We start from the raw sequence: 21,299 nt of genomic DNA, 5'->3' as shown, positions 1-21,299 counted from the left end.
AATGTGGGGATACTTGAGAATAATACCTTGAACTAGGATATTCATAGACCAAACTTGAAAATATTTGATACATATTAGACATCATTAAGGTTTGGTAGTGAATATCTCTTTTGTGAGCCATTAGTATGTTAGAAAAGAAAAATCCTTATTGTACCAATGTTCTTAATGAAAAATACTCAATTATCTGACTACTTTTTAAAGTGATTTTTTTCTATTGGATCATCAAAAGTAAAACACTTATTTAAAACCATTTTTGTCGCTTTTAATCGGTTAAATCAAACTGGCAACAAATTATCCTAACAAAACTTTAAAAAATAATTACTACATTTGTATGTCCTAATTGATGAACACGCTCCACATTAATTGCTCACAAGTTGAATCAATTATAAAAAGACTATAATCAATTATAATTATAAGAGTTTGAAAACACTTAAAATGCTCTTTGGTTTAATCAATTATTAATCTATATAATCAATTATCTTGTACAAGATACTCTCCAGAATAATTTAATTGATTACAGATAGATTTAGTCAAAAAAGTTGAAAAACTTTTTATGTTTTAAAACTATCTTCTTTTCATTTCTTTTATAATTTGTTTAGATAAAATGATTTAAGAGAATAATTCATTTAGTAAATTCAAAATTTTTTCGAATAAAATGAGTGGTTTGGATGAATAACGTTGAAATTTATAAATTTTTAGAGGATATTTCAAATATATAAAGTTATTGAATTTGAAATTTACTCAAAAAAATAAAAATAAATTAAATTTTATGACTAATTTTTTTTTCTTCATACACACATATATTTTTTTTTTGCAAAGTTTAATTTTAAATAATTTAATTTCTTTTAAAAGGAAGATAAGTTCAATTACTTTATCCAACAAAAAACATTTGAAATATACAATATTTTAATTACTCTATCCAAACAAAATATGTAAAAAAAAGAAGATAATTTAATTATAAATAATTCAAATATAATGCATTTTGATTTCTTGAAAGTGAAAAAAGTTTCTTATCCAAACACAATATTAAGGTATATGCTCAACATAGCTTTTATGAATGACAAAAACCAAATTCAAAGAAAATTAAACTATAAGACACATCTTCAACATCAATATCCTCTTCATCAAAAACATCTTCATCTTCAATTAAGTCTTTAATACTCATCTTCAAGTTCAACAAAATGGTTGTGGTGATAACAAAATGGTTGTTGGAGTGATCATGAAGGGGGTAGGACATAATATAAGTTGGGTTTGTCGTAAAATAAATGGGTAGGGTAGGGTAGGGTAGTACTAAGGGACAATATTAAAGAAGAGGTGATGTAATTATTGGGAGAAGTGGGTGTTTACATTGTGTTTGGACTACCTAAAAATCTATATGGACTAGGTCAAAAGAGAGGCTACATTGTGTTTCTCATACATGAGAATTGCATGCATGCTAATTAACCTATATAATAATTAAAAAAAAGGTTATATTAATACAAGAATAGAGATTGCCTTTTGATTCATTTTTTTTAATGGAATACGTGTCTTTTTTGTGATATGAATAAAAACATATAAGCACAATTAAAATTGTTATCCATGTTTATTCTTAGAAGAAAATTGAAAATTTATAAATAAACATTTAAGTAATAATTTTAATTTGGTTAAAAAATAACATCATGACCGAACAGATTTGAATATCTCCAAAATAGTGTCATAAAAGCAAATGAATTTTGTGTACCTCATTAAATTTAAAGCAAATGAAAAGGAGCCACAGAGAAAGACTGATGTAAAATGTCATAAAGGAGGAATTGAGATTTGAGAATGATAGCATGAAAAGATTGTGGAGACGCGTATATCAAAGTCTAGTCCCAAGTCTTCACATCTTGGTCATGATGGATAAAAATGGAATCTACCTTTATCCAACCTAAGACAATTTTGTTGTTGGCAAAGCTTCCCAGAAACTTTGTCCTGCGTCTGTAACCATTTATGCAAGCCACTTTCACTTCATTCCTATATAGTCAATTTAACCAAAAGTGGAAAACACGATATCATAGTTCATATAGGAGACAATTTGAAAATAAGAAAATTCTAACAGTATAAACACTAATTTTATTCACATCCAACAATAAACACCACTGAAGCATACACGTTGTTTTTAAAATGTCACACTCCCCTTCTTTGTTAGATAGAATTTAAAATGAATTTAATATTTAGAATATTAAGAAGATTAAATATGAACAATTTAAACAAAAAATAGAAATGTATAGTGAAAGCTATAAAATGCAACAACAAATTGATCTACTTATTTGTTAAGTAAGAGCATAACAATTCAAAATTAATTTAGTGCGACTTTGTTTAAGCTGAAATAAGTGTCTTAGAAAAAAGTGATTTATTTATAAAATCATATATATAAAGCAGAAACTATTTTGTATTTGGATCCAATTATGAAAAAGTGTTTTTCGTCAAAAACCATCTTTGCATTTTTCTTCAATTGTCACTTTCTCATCGATAAACAGCTTAGATACCTATTAAAAATAGGCAATTTTTAGCTTGTTTACGACTTTCTACTTTATTTTTTAAAATGTAAACAAACGTGCAAAAAAACTACAATTTATTCAATAAGTGAAAAAACGAAGACACCTTTATCTCAGGTTACGACAAAATGATTGAATTTCTAGGAATTGCCAAATGAGTGTAATTAATTCTTTTTCATTTGTTAAAACATATTTAGTTGTCAAGTCAAGTCAACAAACCCATATGCAACGACCAGTTCCACTTAACAAAACACAACGTGGTTTGCATCGTTATTTACCATGAAAAAAGGTGCCACGTGGAGGACGGAGAGACACGGAGCCGCCATTTTATGCTTTCTCTCATTCCTCGTTCCCACTCGCTTGTCACCTTCCTCGATGGTCCAATCTTTGAACACGAACCAACCTGTCCCTTTTACGCTCCCAGAACCACCCAAAGAGAAAAAAAAAAAATGCCCCGCGTAGAACAACAACACCCTTTGAAACGTTGCGTATTGCAGGAACAAGAACAGCGTAGTCAAGTCAACAATCACTTAAAAGACTCGTTCTTCTTCTCCTTAACTCTTCTTATTGTGATCCATGACCAAAGAGTGAGGCAAGACAAACAACCACACAGTTGAATCATCACTCTACACCTGGTGAGGAATGATGGGCATGATCAACGTGAGCATTGCGGTCTTGGATCCCCAGATGGCCGCAGAGAAAGCAGTGAAGGTGATTGGTCAAGGGTACGATCTTTGCAGAGATATAAGATTCTCCGTTTGTAAATCTAGATTGATCGAGATTGATTCATCACACACTAGAGACCTTGTTTTTCCCGGTGGGGTTGTTGTGGACGATGTTCCCAACTCCATCAAGTGTGACAAGGGTGAACGCACCAGGTTTCACTCTGATGTGCTCCCATTCAATCAGGTATTTACATCATAACATCACCGACAACATCCATCGATATATTCTGCAGTGTCAAGAGTAACTATGATACTGTATTTAATGTTTGACCAGTTGTAATTTGGTCGTTGTTCTCCATCTCTGGTTGAGTTTTTGTTTTTCATGAAGAAGCTCTCTTCCATGTTTTTAATTATGCTGTTGCCAGAACTGAATTTTGATCAAGGTTTTGAAAGACACGGTCCACAGCCACTATTTTGACTGTCTTGCAATATCGCCACACATTTGCCTGGCATAATGACCATGAAATAACTCGAAATCTTGATGTTCATTAGTAGCTGCTACTGATAATTGTTTGGGATTCTTGCTTCATAAGGGGTGGATGGATGTGTGCATTTTGAAATTGGGTTACTGAAATTTTGTTTTTTAATCGAAAACTTGATTCATCGGTATTCTTTTGACTTTTGAGAACTAAACATTTTTTGGTGCCGTGTTTGGACTTTTACAAACATGAATTAGATCAGTCTTTTGATTTAAAAATTTGATTTGGGTTAAAATTGGAGTTGAAGAGAGCTGACTTAGCATTTACAAATTATCTCAGAAGCAAGTTTGTATGGACTTCTTTACCTAACGAAAAGCTATTTTTTTACTTCTACTCAGTTGTACTTCTAAGAGCAAAGTTGACTTTTGTGTTTGTGGAATCTTGGGTTCATTCCTATGACTAGATGTTGTAAAACGAGAAAGTCTGAATTTCCATTAATTTGCTTCGATGCAGATGTCTGAGCATTTCAACAAACAGTTATCCTTGTCCGGTAAGATTCCAAGTGGCCAATTCAATGCTATGTTCAACATGAAAAAATGCTGGGCTACAGACGCAGCTTCTACTGAAAACCTTGCCTACGATGGATGGTTCATAACATTATATAATGTCGAATTAGATAGAACCAACATAACCCTTTCTGAAAATGTGAAAAAAGAAGTGCCTTGTTCATGGAACCCCGCAGCACTTGCCGAGTAAGTGTTATCATTATTGTTGTTCTTCATTTTCTTCTCGTTAACAGTATTCAATATTAAAGAGCTTTGTTTTTTTGACGGCCATGAACATATAATTTGTGATTCTTCAGGTTCATCGAAAAATATGGTACCCATGTAATAGTTGGGGTGCAGATGGGAGGCAAGGATGTGGTACATATCAAACAGACAAAAAACTCAGATTTAACGTCGACTGAAGTGCAGAAGTTGCTAAAGCAATTAGCTGACGAGAGGTTTTCTGAGGTTTCAAATCAAAGTTCTAATGTCAATCCTGTTGACAAATCAAGAAAATCAAAGGTAAAGATGAAAACAATAAATATGCTTGTCCTTGGAAAATGTGAATGGAAATGGAAATCTAAAAGTTGTCTAAATATATCTGTAATCATGTCTACAGGGTAATCAAGGGCACAAGAACAAACCTAACCCTACTGCTGGCAGGCCAGTCGTGAGAAGTCACTCCAAGAATGATGTTAGTATATTTCTGTTCTGTGTTACGAGAACGTTGAAATTTTCATCATTTCAGCTGTATCTGACAAAGTTGAACTTGTCATATAAATGACTTTGCAGGATGTTGTGAGCATTTCTGTTCGAAGAGGGGGTATTGATAATGGTCAATCTTACAACAAGTGGCTTTCAACCATATCAAAGTGTCCTAATGTCATATCAATGTCTTTGGTGCCTATCACTTCCCTTCTCAATTCTGTTCCAGGCAATGGATTTTTAAGTCACGCTGTGAATTTGTATCTTAGATGTGAGTGACACCAGCAACTTTGGTTTCTTTGCAACCTGTTATTATCTTGGACGTTTTTCCTTAGAAATTTCGGTTGTTACTTGCCACTTTTGAGGAAACTTTTGTTTAAATCAACATTTCACTTGATTTCTAAATTTCTTCATCAAGATATCTCATGGAAGTAAAACTCTATCATTATCATGTAAATCCGAAGAAGATGTGGCCTATGGCATGAGAATAAGAAGACACAAAACAGTGGTTTCAGGGTTATTTAAATGACTGTTGGATTCATGACATAAATACACATAAAACCAGATCAAGCTTACCTAATTTTGAGATGCATTCATATACTCAAATGTATGCATGGAGTGTATCAAAAGAAAGTTTTCTCTCACGAGAAGAACTAACCTATGCTTTGTGTCTTTGTTCCATAAACCGCAAGTACCTAATTTTATGCCTTATCTGGTACACGTGTTTTAACAGTTTCCTGTTTCGAACAGATAAACCTGAAATAGAAGAGCTTCATCAATTTCTAGAATTTCAGTTGCCTCGGCAATGGGCACCAATGTATGGTGATCTACCTCTTGGATTCGGCCATAAGTATAAGAAGAGCATGTCTCCATCACTTCAGTTCACTCTCATGGGACCAAAGCTTTACGTTAACATCATGAAGGTAATTAATTTGTTCATAAGTATAACAAGAGCAAGTTGTTTCTATAAATTAATCTAAAGATCTGTGCTTATGTGTCCAAATAAGTTGTAAATTAGCGAAAAACAAAAGTAACTAACGCATTTTGATTAAGCAGGTTGATTCTGGAAACCGGCCTGTGACAGGTATCCGTTTATACTTGGAAGGCAAGAAAAATGACCATCTGGCAATCCATCTGCAGCATCTTTCAGAGGTTCCAGGAGCCCTTGAAATTTCAGATGATCATGGTTATGATCCCGTTGATGAAGCAGATGACCGAGGGTACTATGAGCCTGTGAAATGGAGCATGTTTTCCCATGTCCACACAGCACCTGTGAAGTACAGTAGCTCCCGGATGGACGAGTCCACAGCCATTGTGACAAAAGCGTGGTTTGAAGTTAAGGTTATGGGAATGAAGAAAGTTCTTTTCTTGAGACTTGGATTCTCCACAGTAGCATCTGCGACAATTCGCAGATCAGAATGGGATGGACCTTCAACATCGTCTAGAAAGTCAGGATTCTTCTCAGCATTGATGAGTACTAGGCTTAGCAAGGAATTGCAGTCAGCAGAGAAGCCTACTAAAGTTGAAATAAACTCAGCAATATATCATGCTGGACCACCTGTGCCAGCAAGAGCTCCAAAAATGCTGAGTTTAGTGGACACAAAGGAAATGGTTAGGGGCCCTGAGGATCAACCAGGGTACTGGGTGGTCACTGGGGCAAAGTTGTGTGTAGAGGGTGGTAGAATCTCAATCAAGGCAAAGTATTCGTTGTTGACTATATTGTCGGAAGAATCTCTTCTCTAGCACAAGTTATTGTTTTCTTGTAAATATCTTATACCATTTATTTGAAGAAAAAAATAGATATATATGGGGGGAGTGTCATCTCGTGCTAAGTGGCCTGAGTATGGCAATGTTAGTTGATTGTTTGTTGGTGGATTATGGTTTTCTGACTTTGTTTTGGTGCAAAATGCCTTCAATAATAAATAATAGTATTTGGAATGGGGAATCATTTTATGCTGTCAACTCTTGCTTACCGTAGCAGGCTAGTGAATTCTAGACAAGGAATCTGCGTGTTTGACTCAGTTTCTTTTGAGAAAGTTTTTGAAAATGAAAAGGTTCTGTTTTTTCTAGTCAAAGATAACTTTGTTATATTCATGTTAACATGAGAAAGGGAGCACTGTTACTGGACGATTTCCATGGGGAAACGTGTTCACTGTCGAGTTCCTCCGATGTTCGCAACAGACATCGTCAGATATGTTGGCATCTCAAGATGTTACTCAACAAAAATTAATAATGTTTCAGCAATCAGTTGAAGGTTTAGTACCTTCTTTAGTTGTATTGAATTTGGGTCGTCTCGTCATTGTATATCCAAGAATCTTCAGACGTTTTTTCTTCAATTCTTGAACGTGTACACCTTCAATTTTCCATCTTTTGATGGAACAAACTTTCATGACTGGAGGGTTAAGGAATTGAAATCTACTCTGGTGGATCAACGAGAAAAATTGTTGTTGTTGTCCATGGTTGGAAAAGCAGTCTCTTGGCAGCGACGTTACATACACCAACCTGAACTCAAGAATAAGTCTTCGCAACAAATTTTACAAGATGTAGCATGCCGATTTGATGATAGTGTGTATGATGATCCAATAACGGAGTTATCAAGATTAACACAAGAAGAACAATTGGAAGATTATTTGGAGGTTTTTTATTCTCTGTTGGCTGGGTGAGTGTATCTGAATCCATGGCCTTAAGTTTTCTTCTTTTTTGTTGTCTGGATTAAAGATTCGCTTGGAGAAAATTGTTCGAATTCATAAGCCTCAATCTTTCCATGATCAATAGTTTAATATTGATTGTGTGTGGAATGAGAAAGGCTTGGACCTCAGTTCCGGAGTTAATATATGAGTGGGCATTCGGTGCCGGCGGTGAAAAAGTAAGGTAGGGTAAAGGTGAGGCGGTGATTACTAATGACGAGGGAGATGTGAGCCGGTGAGTGATATAAGAATGGAAAATGATATTTTTCACACACTTTTGATCGCACCTACGTGTTATTTATCAATTTGATTTTTCAATTTTTTTGCAATACTCACATATGTGATGAGGCCAAAGGTTTTTGTCTTTGGCTAAGAAAACATGTTTAAAAACGGTGAAAAGCTGGGTATTCCTTATTTTTTCAGGACATTCCTTTGTTTACTCTGTGCATTTATTGATGCTTCTTTTATTAGTGGTTTGTGTTGTCTTCGTCTTTCTTTTCCTTCGTAAATTGGTAGGACATTTGCACATTTTTTAGTATAGGGTATTATAGGGCATTGAGTTCCTTCTTGCGAAATTAAAAGGATTATATGCTGTTTAAGTGTAGGTTTCATCTCCTTCACATTTTTTATTTGATTTTCCATGGGTGTGTTGTGCGTGCATTGTATCGGTGGTTCATATTTCTCGTTCGATTTTTTTATGGGTCTGCCTTGCCTTCTATCCCAAAAAATACCACAACACCAACTTAAATTACTTTGTTATTGACAATAATAATTAAATTAAAGTGTTTATAAACCTTAAGTATGAAGTGCCTGCACTACTATGCAAAAAAAAATTCTACTGCACTTGCTGTCAAACATATGTAAGAAGCCTAGTGCAAATAAGCGGGAGCCGCAAATGACTTTTTGAACAATATTTCAAAAATTTAAAAAATTACACACACCATCTTAGATGTACTTCAAATGAATTATATTAATTAGTTTCAAGTGTTTATGAACCCTAACAATGAAGTGCCTTCATTGTTGTCCCAAAAAAAAATTCATTGTAGTTGTCAAACATATGTGGGAAGTCCAGTGCAAATATGTGGGGAGCTGTGAATGACATTTTGGAACAAGTTTTCAAAAACATGAAAAATTACACAAATCATATTAGATGTAATTCAAATGGACCATAATAATTAGTTTCAAGTGTTTATGAACATCAAGTAATGATGTGCCTTCACTTTTGTCCCGACTAATGAAGTGCCTTCACTAATGTGTAATTTTCCAAATCTTTGAAATCTTGTTCAAAAAGTCCTTCGTAGCTCCCAGTTATTTGCATCAGGCTTCCCACATATATTTGAAAGCTATAGTGGAATTTTTTTTTTGGACAATGGTGAAGACACTTCATTAGTCGGGCTTCATGAACACTTGAAACTAATTACTATGGCCCATTTCTAAGTTTTTGAAATCTTATTCAAAAAGTCATTCGCAACTCTTCACTTATTTGCATCGGACTCTCCACATATGTTTGACAGTAGCTGTAGTGGAATTTCTTTTTGACATAACAGTGAAGACACTTCATACTTAGGATTCATAAACACTTCAATTTAATTATTATTGTCAATAACAAAGTAATTTAAGTTGGGGTTGTGACTTTTTTTGGGACAGAAGGCAAGACACACGCACAAAAAATCGGACGAGAAATATGAACCCACGATACAGTGCACACATGACACATCCACGAAAAAATCAAACGAGAAATGTGAAGGAGATGAAACCCGCACTTAAACAACAAGCAATGCTTCCAATTTCGTGAGGAACTTAATACCCTGTAACGCGCCACAGTCAAAAATGCGCAAATGCCCTACCCATTTATGAAGGAAGACAAAGACGATACACAAACCACCTGGGTGCAAAAAGTGAACGAAGGACTGTGCTGGAGAAGACGAAGGAACGCCTTAGAGAAGATGAAGGAATGCCCAACTTTTCACCATTTTTAAAAGTGTTTTCTTTGCCAAAGACGAAATCCTTTAGCCCCAATCATACATGTGAGCAATGCAAAACAAAAATGGAAAATCAAGTTCATAAGTGACACATAGGCACGATCAAAAGTGTCAAAATACCATTTTTTTCAAATACCTACTCATAGGCTATCACAAAAGTTTCACACCTCAAAAAAGACAATACCTTATATGAAGTTGAGACTACTAAGAATACTAGAGCGAGCCTCTGATCAAAGTCTAAAGAAAATTTCAATTTTCAATAAATACAAGACTCCTTTGATAATAAAGAATACAAAAAAGAACACAGACCAATTATACAAGAAATTCTCTCAAAATTCAAAATAAGACATAAGTAGATTGATCGTTGCAGTAGCAGCACAAAACTCTTAACCTATCTTTTAGCTAGGTGTGAAATCAACATTCTAGTACAATTAACTTATTATTTTTCTATAATAATAATAATATTATTATAATTATAATTGTTTTAATAAATATGTGTATAATAAAAAATAAATTTTGTAATTATATAAATACAAAATTTGGAAATTAACTTAGAAGATTATTTTTATTTAAAATTTTATTTTTACATTTACTTAATCTGTATTTTATTTATGAATAAATATCTATTAATATTACATTTTTTAATTCAACATTAAATTAAATAATCACCTCTTTAAATATTTATTTATCTAACAAATTGAATTATCACATTTGTATTTTTCAATCAATTACTTCTTAGAATAATTACTTCTCTAAATAATTATTTTTTAAATTATAATATATTTTAGATAATTATTTTTTAAATAATTAGTTTCATCAATTATTTTTTTTTAATATATTTATTTTTCTAAATATTATTTCCTCAGTACATTTATATTTCTGAAATTTTATTTCTTGAAATATATTTTTTTTTTACAATTTTATTTTTCAAATAACTTTTTTTTTTAATTTTACAATTCTTTACCTTTCATTTTTAAATAAGCAAAATTAAAATCTATTTTGATAATTAGATTTTCCTATTTTTTTTTTTTGAAAAATTACATTAATCATTTAGAACTTAATTATTGAGAAACTAAATCCTGAATTTCTATAATAAACTGTATTATTTGAATAATTATTTTGCAAAGTATGATGTTCTCGTAGGAAAGAAAAGTGTAAGGGTATATGTATTGTTTTAGAAACAAATTTTTGTATGAAAGTTTTTCTAGAATGGATATTGTTTACTTTATTTTATTCTTGATGTCAAAGTCCTCTACATCCAGTTATAATAATAATATTTACGAGCCTTTTTCTTTAAACAGAGGAAAAAAAAGTGAAAAGAGGGGTGAAACAAAAAATGTTCATACCAATAAAAAATAATAGATGGCCTTTGAAAATTATCTAAAATGTCAAATTGATAATTATGTCTATTATGAATTAAAAAAAAAAGGAGTAAAAAAAATCTCTCCTTTCTAATTCAATTCAGCATTTACCTTAAAAAGTATAGCACGGAATACAAGTAATTTAATTTCTTTTCTTGCAAGATAACTTTTCCAAAGCCGAGCTCAGGCAAGGGATCCATCTCTAAACTTGCAAAATGGTGAACCCAGAGAGAAAATAAATGAATTATTTAGTCAATATTTATGATGTAATATATAAAATATCAATTTAGATAACTGTAATTGAGAGAAAATGAGATATATAAAAACAAATCGTGATATGTTTGACAAAAAATATTAACTGATTTTTAATTTATTTTTAGATTAAATTCAATATACCTTTTCTAAAATCGGAGGCGGTGATAGCCAACAGATTTTGGAAGTTGTTGGAAATCTCATTAGTTGCCGAAATAGATTCATGCCAAACGTTGCCGTGTCAACACGGGTTGCTTCAATTCGCGGTCTCAATTCTTCCACGTGTCACAATGTGATTGAACAAGATACCGTTGCGTGACGAAACGAATGCTTCATTTTGTTATAAAAAGCCAAGCCCACACCACGCTTGAATTATCCTATTCCCATCCCAACACAACTCTCGTTCGAATTGTAGCAGAAGAAGAAAACCCTAGCTCACCGTTTCAAGGTACCTTTTCCAACTCTTCTATTTTCGATTAAATTTCGGATTGTAGGGTTTTTATTCTTTCTTATAAACGATTGCCCTTTGATTTTGATCTGGTTTTTTGTTCTTTGAATCTTTTCTTTATTATTACTTTGATTTGTTTCAAATTATTGGTTCGTTGAAGCGATCGTGAGGTGATTTTATGAAATTACATATTTAATTTATTAGATCTGCGATAAGTATTCTGTACTGTGTAATCCTGAGAAGTCTCTTGTAATTTAGATTTGTTCAGAGGTGTTTTCTCTTCCGTTTGGGATATCTATTTGATTGATTTATTGATTGAAATACAGTTATCTGGGTCTCGTGTTTTCATTGCTTTACCTTCTTTTTTGTGCTGGTTTTAGTTCGTGTATGTTGTAGACCGGTCCATGTGTTTTTTTTCTTACTAGGGTTTATTGATTCCTTAAGAGGGTTTCTTGAACTACTTTTTCAGTTTTCATATATGTTAGACGTGTCTAATTTCACGTTTCGATCTTTTGCTTTGTGCTGTCTTTTTACTCTCTCGTGTTTACTCATTGTAATTGTTGTGGTTAAGAAATTGGTGGCTGATTATTTTGTTATCTTGATCTTATTGTATCGTCTAGATGCAAATCTTCGTTAAGACTCTCACCGGTAAGACCATCACTCTCGAAGTAGAGAGCTCAGATACCATTGATAACGTAAAAGCTAAGATTCAAGACAAGGAAGGAATCCCACCGGACCAGCAACGTCTCATTTTTGCTGGCAAACAGCTTGAGGATGGTCGAACCCTTGCTGATTACAACATTCAAAAGGAGTCCACTCTCCACCTTGTGCTCCGTCTCCGTGGTGGAATGCAAATCTTTGTGAAGACATTGACGGGAAAGACAATCACTCTTGAAGTGGAAAGCTCTGACACCATTGACAATGTCAAGGCTAAGATTCAGGACAAAGAGGGTATCCCACCAGACCAGCAAAGGCTCATTTTTGCTGGAAAACAGCTTGAGGATGGCCGAACCCTTGCCGATTACAACATTCAGAAAGAGTCTACCCTGCATTTGGTGCTTCGTCTCCGTGGTGGTATGCAAATTTTTGTGAAGACCCTCACTGGAAAGACAATCACACTTGAGGTAGAAAGCTCAGACACCATTGACAACGTTAAGGCCAAGATTCAAGACAAAGAGGGTATTCCACCAGACCAACAGAGGCTCATCTTTGCTGGAAAGCAACTTGAAGATGGCCGAACCTTGGCCGATTACAACATCCAAAAGGAGTCTACCCTACACTTGGTGCTGCGTCTGCGTGGTGGTATGCAAATCTTTGTCAAGACCCTCACCGGAAAGACCATCACCCTCGAGGTGGAAAGCTCTGACACCATAGACAATGTCAAGGCTAAGATTCAAGACAAGGAGGGAATTCCACCAGACCAACAGAGGCTCATCTTTGCTGGAAAGCAACTTGAAGACGGTCGAACCTTGGCTGATTACAACATCCAAAAGGAGTCTACCCTACACTTGGTGCTGCGTCTTCGTGGTGGTATGCAAATCTTTGTCAAGACCCTCACTGGAAAGACCATCACCCTTGAGGTGGAAAGCTCTGACACCATAGACAATGTGAAGGCCAAGATTCAAGACAAGGAGGGTATCCCACCAGACCAGCAGAGGCTCATATTTGCCGGAAAGCAACTAGAAGATGGCCGAACCTTGGCAGATTATAACATTCAGAAAGAGTCAACTCTCCATCTTGTCTTGCGACTCCGTGGTGGAATGCAGATTTTTGTCAAGACTCTTACTGGAAAAACTATTACTTTGGAGGTCGAGAGTTCAGACACGATTGACAATGTGAAGGCAAAGATACAGGACAAGGAGGGCATTCCTCCAGATCAGCAAAGGTTGATTTTTGCTGGAAAGCAGCTTGAGGATGGACGTACTCTGGCTGATTACAACATTCAGAAGGAGTCCACTCTTCATCTTGTCCTTCGCCTGAGGGGAGGAATGCAGATCTTTGTGAAGACTTTAACAGGAAAGACTATAACTTTGGAGGTTGAAAGCTCAGATACAATTGATAACGTCAAGGCAAAAATCCAGGACAAGGAAGGAATCCCACCAGATCAGCAGAGGTTGATCTTTGCTGGGAAGCAATTGGAGGATGGTAGGACTCTTGCTGATTACAACATTCAGAAAGAGTCCACCCTTCACCTCGTATTGCGTCTTCGTGGTGGCTTTTAAATTTGATTATGTTATCAAGGTCCCTTGTTGATTTGGTGAATTATGTGGACGTGTAGCCGCTCTTTTTTTTTTTTTTTTTTATGTTCCTGAACTATCCCCTTTTTTCTTTTTTCTTTTTTTATTTCCTGAACTATCCGAAATTGTGCCGACTCGGGTCATAGCTGCCTTGAATTTGGACAATTTGCTATCCTGTTTGATGAATGTAGTACTTTCATTATCTTGTGCTAAATGATTGTGTTTTAGCTCTGCATACGTTGTTATTACTTGCTATTAAATTTCACGTGTTATTTTTTATTTCTAAACAAAATTGACTTTATATGTAGATAAGTTCATCCTTCAATCTTCAATCTAACAAATAATGAATTTTATGTTGGGATGTAATAAAAATATCTGAGGTTTATCATGTTTTTGACTATCTGAGTAGGCCTAGTGCAATTTAATTCTTTATTCGTTGGATTGAAAAACTCTTTTTCAAACATACCGATATGGTTTAAACAACAGAATTTAAAAAAAAAGGCCTAGTAATTTAATATTTTAAAATATGTTTAATTATTAGATTATTAGATTAAAATGATATATTACTACTATTAGCACTATTTTTTTTGGAATTTGTTTAGATTTTGAATATATATATTTATTAAAGTAACAGAGTAAATTACATAATAATGATTTAACTATTAGCCATTCAATTTCAACCATATAAATTAAAGGGTTAAATATGTTTTTGGTCCCTTAACTTTCAGTGAATTTTGGAATTAGTCCATTTTGAAATTTTGGACCAATTTAGTCCTTCATCTTTCGGAATACGTGGATTTAGTCTTTTTAATCAAATTTTATTAGGTTTATTTGATGTTTCGTACGCATTCGTATACATTTTAAGATTGTATTTGAGTTGTTTTAAGATTGTATTTTGAAATGTCAAATAAACTTAACAAAATTTGATTAAAAGGACTAAATCCACGTATTTCAAAAGATGAAAGACTAAATTGGTTAAAAGTTTCAAAATGGACTAATTCCAAAATTCACTAAAAGTTAAGGGACTAAAAACATATTTAACCCTAAATTAAATTGTATAAAAATAATATTAGTTTTCCTCGTCTTGGTTATAAATTTTTCTATCTCACAATTATCTTTTAGAGTTTTATTTTTCACATGTTGTTTTACTTATAGACAGAATTTTAATAAACGATCATAGTCTTAATTAACCATTTTCTTATCTCACAGTTATCCTTTAGAGCTTTATTTTTCACATGTTATTTTACTTATAAACAGAGAATTTTAATAAACGATCATAGTCTTGATTAACCATTTTCTTATCTCACAATTATCTTTTAGAGCTTTATTTTTCACATGTTTTACTTACAGATAAAGAAATTTAATAAACGATCATAATACATCATAACACATATTTGCAATCTAATTGAACCGAGATTTACCTTACCTTGAGCCTTTAACTTTAAATGCAAACTCCCATACCCTCACCTGCGAGGAGTTCTGTGACTACTCCATTCTTAAAAAAAAAGAGAATATAAAGTAAAAAATATATAAACCACTCTTCAAAAAATAAAATATAAAGTAAAAAATATATAAAGAAGTTCTGTGACTACTCCACTCTTAAAAAAGTAAAATATAAAGTAAAAAATATATAAAGATAGTAAATGAAAGTTTTAAATAATCTTAAAATGATTTTTATTAAATAATTTTTTCATTTATAAACTGATTTTTAATAATAAAATAATTGAGTATTACTTTTTTAAAATCACTACAATTTTCTTAATTATTTTCGAAGTCTTTCCAAATAATATAATTATACAATGTATATAATTTTCTTAATTAATAATAAAATAATTGAATATTATTATTTTTTTCTTAATTATTTTCGAAGTTTTTACAAATGATATAATTATACAATTTTCCACTTGAAATGTATATAATTTTCTTAGTTAATAATAAAATAATTGAATATTATTACTTTTGACTTAAAATGTTTACAATTTTTTGTTTTTTATTTACGTTTAACAATTGATACTTTGTAATATGTTTAAGAACATTTAGTAACCCCATATCATTCATCTAGTTACATTTTCCCAACACAATCCTAAGCTTCAAGAAATTTGATAAAGAAAGTTGCATACCAAATATGGATGGTGAGGTTAGGGCTAGAGAACCTTGTTTATGAATTACTGTAAAAAAATCGAAAGTAAATTTCTTCACAATAAAAATATAGATAGGTATATATAATAAGATTTTGATAGGCTAACTTATACAAATAGTCTAATTTTAATTTTTCCATACATTTTTTTTTCAAATATTATTGAAAAAACACACTCATTCAAATATATCTTTATACAAATAAGTGTTTTAATATTAATTGAAGAATATTTAGTTATTAAATCGTAAATCATAATATAATCAAACAAATTATCAAATTTTCTTTTAACTTGTTTTAATACATTTTAATTTTAGTTTATATGTATATTGAACAAATCTTAAAATAAATTAAAAATAAAACCGGTTTTATTTATTCAGATTTAATATCATATTCTATAGAATGATTTTCTTATATATGAAAAAATGCAGGGAAACACCCTAATTATGTTTTTATCTATTTTAAATTTGTGCCTTAAATCAGGGAAGCAGCTTCTTTCATTGTTTGGTGCTTCATCCATCTTTGTTTGACGACGAATCCTGCAACTGCGCCGTTCCGGTAACTCGTTCTACTCTGTATTCTTCATATTTCGTCCACGCAACGTGTTTTTTCTCCCTTTGCCTTCCGCTGCATATTTTGAGTTCAATTTTTCAAGACAATGTTGTTGAAAAGTAAATACAACTACCTGCTTAGCCAAGTACTCGTATACTACGTTACTCATTACAAAATTTTGCATCAGATTCGCCAAATTAAATCAAATTGAACTGTGTTTATGTGGATTTTATTGTTTTTGCATTCAGTGATGCTGTCTCTCTTCTCTAGGGTTCAGAGTGATTTGTGTCTTTGATTCAGCTTAGTTTAGAGATATGGCTTGTTTTGCTGATAGAGTTTTTGAGATACAAAAGCGGTTATTTCTAAAAATCAATTATTTATCAAACAGTTTACATTGTGTGATCTGGTGACAATTGGTAAATTGTAGTTGCTCTTGACAGCTATATTTGAATGCTAGGCGATGCTGGTAAACATGGTGTTAATTTTGGTGAAACGAACTTCATAAGATTGTGGGTTTGTTATTAGTAATTATCACCGTGTTTCTTTTAATATCAAATAAAACATTATAATGGTTTGGCGAAAAACTCTCTTTTGCCACCCTTCTACTGCTATTCAATTTTCCAGCATTGAGCAATCTCTGTTTTGAAGCCCAGCCACCCTCTCTGTACTTTGAAGTACGGCCACCCACCCTCCATCTCTGAAACCTTCTCTTCTCTGGCAGTTTCACAGCTATTGCAACCCTCGTGGGCAACTGAGATCTTAGCTTCTGTCATCTCATCTACCACACTGCATTTCTGTTTATGGTCATGTCATGATCAGTGTTCTTTTGGCCTCCTTTTGTTAATTATTATGTCATTATTTTAGTTTTTAAATTTTTTGAGCATTCATGCATTTATAGCATAAATTATTTAATCCGGAGATAAATTTTCGGACTACTAGCCATTCCACTTTATTGTTTTTTGGGACGGTTTGAATTGACTGGGCTAACCATTTTACATGTGTTAGGGAAGTAGTGGAACTAAATTTTCCATTGATGGACTCAACTAGTGTTCACAATCCAACCCACTTTGGCATCAGAATATGTTTATCTGCATTTGAACTGAAGATGTGTTTACTGTTTCCGGTGTTTGATTTTCTATCTTCCTTTCTTCTGTGTTTCCTTTAAATATGGTTAGGGTTTATTTTAGGCTCTGCTATTGTCAATGGCTGATTTGGAGGGCGCAGAAGGTTACAGGCCTTCTGCAGAATATGTGGAAGACAGTAATGAAGCTCTTGTTGACTTGACTGACTCAACTGAACTTTTGTTTCTTAAGTTGCCTTCTTCCAATGTAAGTTTGTCCTTTATGCCTTTGGTTTCTTTATTTGTTTTGAACTGAATCTTAACTGCTGATGCCAACTAAATGAAAAAGAAAAATTACTAAGCATTGATATCATTGTTATTACAAAAGTGAAAAATCAAGTGTAGTGTCAAATAAAGTTAAAAATATAAATTAGTGCATTGACTTTAGTGTCCAAACGATTAGGTTTCTTTTTTTTTTTTTTTTTTTTATCAAGCCTCTCTACTAAACGTAGTTTTTATTGTGTTATATTTTGTTTAGAGATTAAAAATTGCTGTACATGTTTCATGTTAATTTTTGTTGTGCTAGATCTCATTCAAGAGTGTGGAAAAATACATTTCTGTGTATTACCTCTATTCATTTGCTGACATTTTCCCCCTTACTTTATCATAGGAGACTGGTCAAGTTTTTTTTTAAGGTTGCGTTTTATTCAAATGAGCTGGTGTCTGTATTGGTGGTGTTTCCTTCCATCTAGGAGTTAGATGGTGGAAGAGTCCTGCTTGGTGTTGTGTTAATTATTGTCATTGTTGTCTTGCTTGATGTGTGTATGATGTTTTTGTCCAGGATTTTTTATCTGACATACATGGACAGAAATTGTTTCTCACACTTAATAATGGTGGTAAGCTTGCCAGCTTTGAGGGTTCATCAGGTAAATAAAATTAATCATCTGTGCTGTGACACCATTAATCTGTGTTCCCAACTTTCAAGTTTTGCATATCTAAAATGGTGTTTTTTTTTTTTTTGTGTGTGTGGGGAAATGAATACGATTGCTTTCTACAAGTGCCTTAATTTTCATGTTATGTTGGCAGGTAAGGTATATGATTTTGTAAACTATTTTGCTCAGGAGCCAGATGAAACAGTTTTTGTTTCCTCTACAGAACCAAAAATTGGTAAGCATCCATAGATTTTGTTTTTTGTTTAATGTCATATGAAGGATATCAACAAGAATTTTGAGAATTATTCTGGCTCACACAGAGCAAGAGCTTCATTGTTATTATTATTTGAGGTAGAATCTCAAGTTATAAGAACTGTAAGATGGGAACATAGCTGTTCTTTGGTCATTTCAATGTAAGAATTATTTGAGAACTATCCAAGCTTTCCAATAGAGCTTTATTGTTAGTTGAGGTAAAATCTCAAGTCATAAGAAAATGTTAGACAAGGTAGTACCTGGTTTTACATCAAGAGTTGTTTGAGTGAATAACTTTTACAATGGTGTTGAATGTACTTGGTGCAACGCCCATGAGTTAGTACCTCATATTTTTTTTTTCATAACGAGTTATGATAGTAAGAGTTCATTTGCTTCACATTTTTTTCTTTCAAAAATTACTTTTAAAAAATTTTGGTGTGTTTGTTTAACCTTCTAAAATAATAAAATCAGTATGAAAATTCTCATTATTTTTTACAAGCTGCATTGAATAACTTTTGAAAAACTTCTAGATTCAACCCTTATCACTTTTGCTAAACTGGCCAACCAGCTCGTTTCTCGATCTCAATTTGCTAATAATTTTCATGAATTTCTAGTCTGGTTTCTATCCTTTTGTAAACCATGAAACCTCTACTATGAGGTTTGATTGTTTTGTTCAATTGATGTTTTTCTTACAAAAAGCATGTGAATATAAGTCCAATGTTCATGTAACAGGAAGTTCTATTGTAAGTACAGTGCCGAATGATTTACTTTCGATTTTGAACTTGACCAGCAGCTTTCTCAACAGCTATGTTTTTCAGAAACTGTGAATCAACGTGGATCTCACTCCCGATTTTGTTCCCATCCCCCTTTCCCACACCCTTTTTATATTGGATTGGATTTTCCCTTGCTGTATTTGACTACTTTTCTTGTCACTTTGTCTTGCTAGAATCTGGTTCTTGCGAGTGTTTAATAGCACTTTTAATTTTTTATAGGTTTTTAATTTGTATCCTTTGAATTCAAGTATTGAGAGAAGTTATTTCTTTTGCTTTACTGCAGCAAAGATTTCAATGCGAGTTTCAACCGTCCATTACCCTGATCCTAAAGAACTTGAGACCCTCAATTCAACCAAAGTAAGACATGCGCATCGAAATTCTTCTGGAATCACAGGGACAACTTCATCACGGTACTTTCCTATGCAAAGTGGTGGACGTGCAGCTTCATCAAAAGGTAGCAGACAGAAAAGCTCCTTGTCTGAATTTTCTGAGCCATCAAGTATTTCAAAAAAAGGACACGAGTCTAAATCTAAATTGAAATCTAAATTCAACTTGTCTGAGGCCTCACATGGTCACAGCACTGGCATTTCCTCTATGTCCGCAGACAATTCTCATGAAGGAAAACCAAAGAGAAGAAAACATACGGAATAATGTTTCCTATACCCGCCTTTAATAGTGTAATTTTTAAAATTAACATTCTCCCTGGCCTAACTACGTAGGAAAGAATAGGGCAAGACTTTTATGTTGCAAAAGAATGATAAATTTTTGTATTCTCTGTGTCTAACATTTTGTTTGTATTTTTCAAATTGTCATTTGCTTCAGCTGCACAATGTTCACTGATTTAAGGACCCTTTCTTTTCTCATCTTTCTGGCCTCTTTTTGTGTACTGAAAGAGCTATATTCATTTAGTTGTGTTCTTTCTATGGTTGGATTATTTTAATCCTAGTAATGTCTTTGAAACCCTGCTGGCACCACATTGTTAGGGCCTTAGTTGTCAAAACTGGACTGAATGAATTTTTGATGAAATTCTATATGTTTACAAAAGAAATAAATAGGAGAGAAAATAGCCATGAAGGAGCATAAGTGGGGTACTAGACATTAATAGATGATAAGTCGTCCTATAACAACATTGTTAGGATAAACATCTCACATATGATTATTATATTAAGAATTGAACTTTAAATTTAATTTAATCTTACAAAATCGATTTGAAGATAAGATTTGTACTTACGTATATATTATAAAATATTCTTAGTTTTACTCTACGTAGGACTTCTAACAAGAAGCATAAAAATATAACTTAAAAGTAGTTAAAATTAATTTTCATCAATAATTTTAGAATTCTTATTAATAGAAAGAAAAAGTTCAAGATGATTTATAATATTTGTTGTATCTTTTATATATAGTAGTTATTATCATGGTTATATATATGTACAATTCATATGGATTTTAATTATTAGGAATGACAATATGGATAGGCAATGAAGGTGTGTCTGCAAACCCATACAAAAAGTAAAGAAGATGCATGTTGGCTCGTCTCATATAACCTATAGTTTGTGTGGATCAATGATGTAGAGTCACTCTTGTATAGTATAAATTTACATTACAAAAAGAATTCTATGTTTTTAATATTAAATGAAAAAATAAATACTCTTTAATGCTACAAGGATAATTTATAATAATTAGGTATGTAAATATAAGGGTTACTAATTAAATATT

General features: G+C 32.7%; 3 protein-coding genes across 4 annotated transcripts; all 3 read left to right on the top strand.

Annotated features, from left to right (window-relative positions):
• Positions 1 to 2,904: 2,904 nt before the first annotated feature.
• LOC114178573 (MACPF domain-containing protein NSL1) lies at positions 2,905 to 6,858 on the top strand. The gene is made up of 7 exons (XM_028064567.1): positions 2,905 to 3,425; positions 4,174 to 4,412; positions 4,523 to 4,727; positions 4,825 to 4,899; positions 4,998 to 5,181; positions 5,661 to 5,833; positions 5,967 to 6,858. The coding sequence occupies exons 1-7, from the start codon at positions 3,159 to 3,161 to the stop codon at positions 6,651 to 6,653; spliced, it is 1,830 nt and encodes a 609-aa protein (XP_027920368.1). The 5' UTR covers positions 2,905 to 3,158; the 3' UTR covers positions 6,654 to 6,858.
• Positions 6,859 to 11,446: 4,588 nt separating this feature from the next.
• LOC114178802 (polyubiquitin) lies at positions 11,447 to 14,112 on the top strand. Its single transcript, XM_028064901.1, has 2 exons — positions 11,447 to 11,640; positions 12,261 to 14,112. The coding sequence occupies exon 2, from the start codon at positions 12,261 to 12,263 to the stop codon at positions 13,860 to 13,862; it is 1,602 nt and encodes a 533-aa protein (XP_027920702.1). The 5' UTR covers positions 11,447 to 11,640; the 3' UTR covers positions 13,863 to 14,112.
• A 2,361-nt stretch (positions 14,113 to 16,473) lies between these two features.
• Positions 16,474 to 20,488, top strand: LOC114176459. Of its 2 annotated transcripts, none has more exons than XM_028061505.1 (5): positions 16,474 to 16,569; positions 17,751 to 17,891; positions 18,465 to 18,549; positions 18,710 to 18,790; positions 19,864 to 20,488. In XM_028061505.1, exons 2-5 carry the CDS (start codon positions 17,766 to 17,768, stop codon positions 20,229 to 20,231), a joined length of 660 nt encoding a protein of 219 aa, XP_027917306.1. In that variant the 5' UTR covers positions 16,474 to 16,569; positions 17,751 to 17,765; the 3' UTR covers positions 20,232 to 20,488. The 2 variants fall into 2 exon arrangements, with proteins under 2 accessions (XP_027917306.1, XP_027917304.1); XM_028061503.1 differs by having other exon boundaries at positions 17,739 to 17,891.
• The last annotated feature ends 811 nt before the right edge of the window (positions 20,489 to 21,299 follow it).

This window comes from Vigna unguiculata, chromosome 3 (assembly GCF_004118075.2).
Source record: "Vigna unguiculata cultivar IT97K-499-35 chromosome 3, ASM411807v1, whole genome shotgun sequence".
Taxonomy (NCBI): Eukaryota; Viridiplantae; Streptophyta; class Magnoliopsida; order Fabales; family Fabaceae; genus Vigna; species Vigna unguiculata.
Note: the sequence above shows the minus strand (reverse complement) of the source record. Positions and strands in the feature narration are given on the sequence as shown.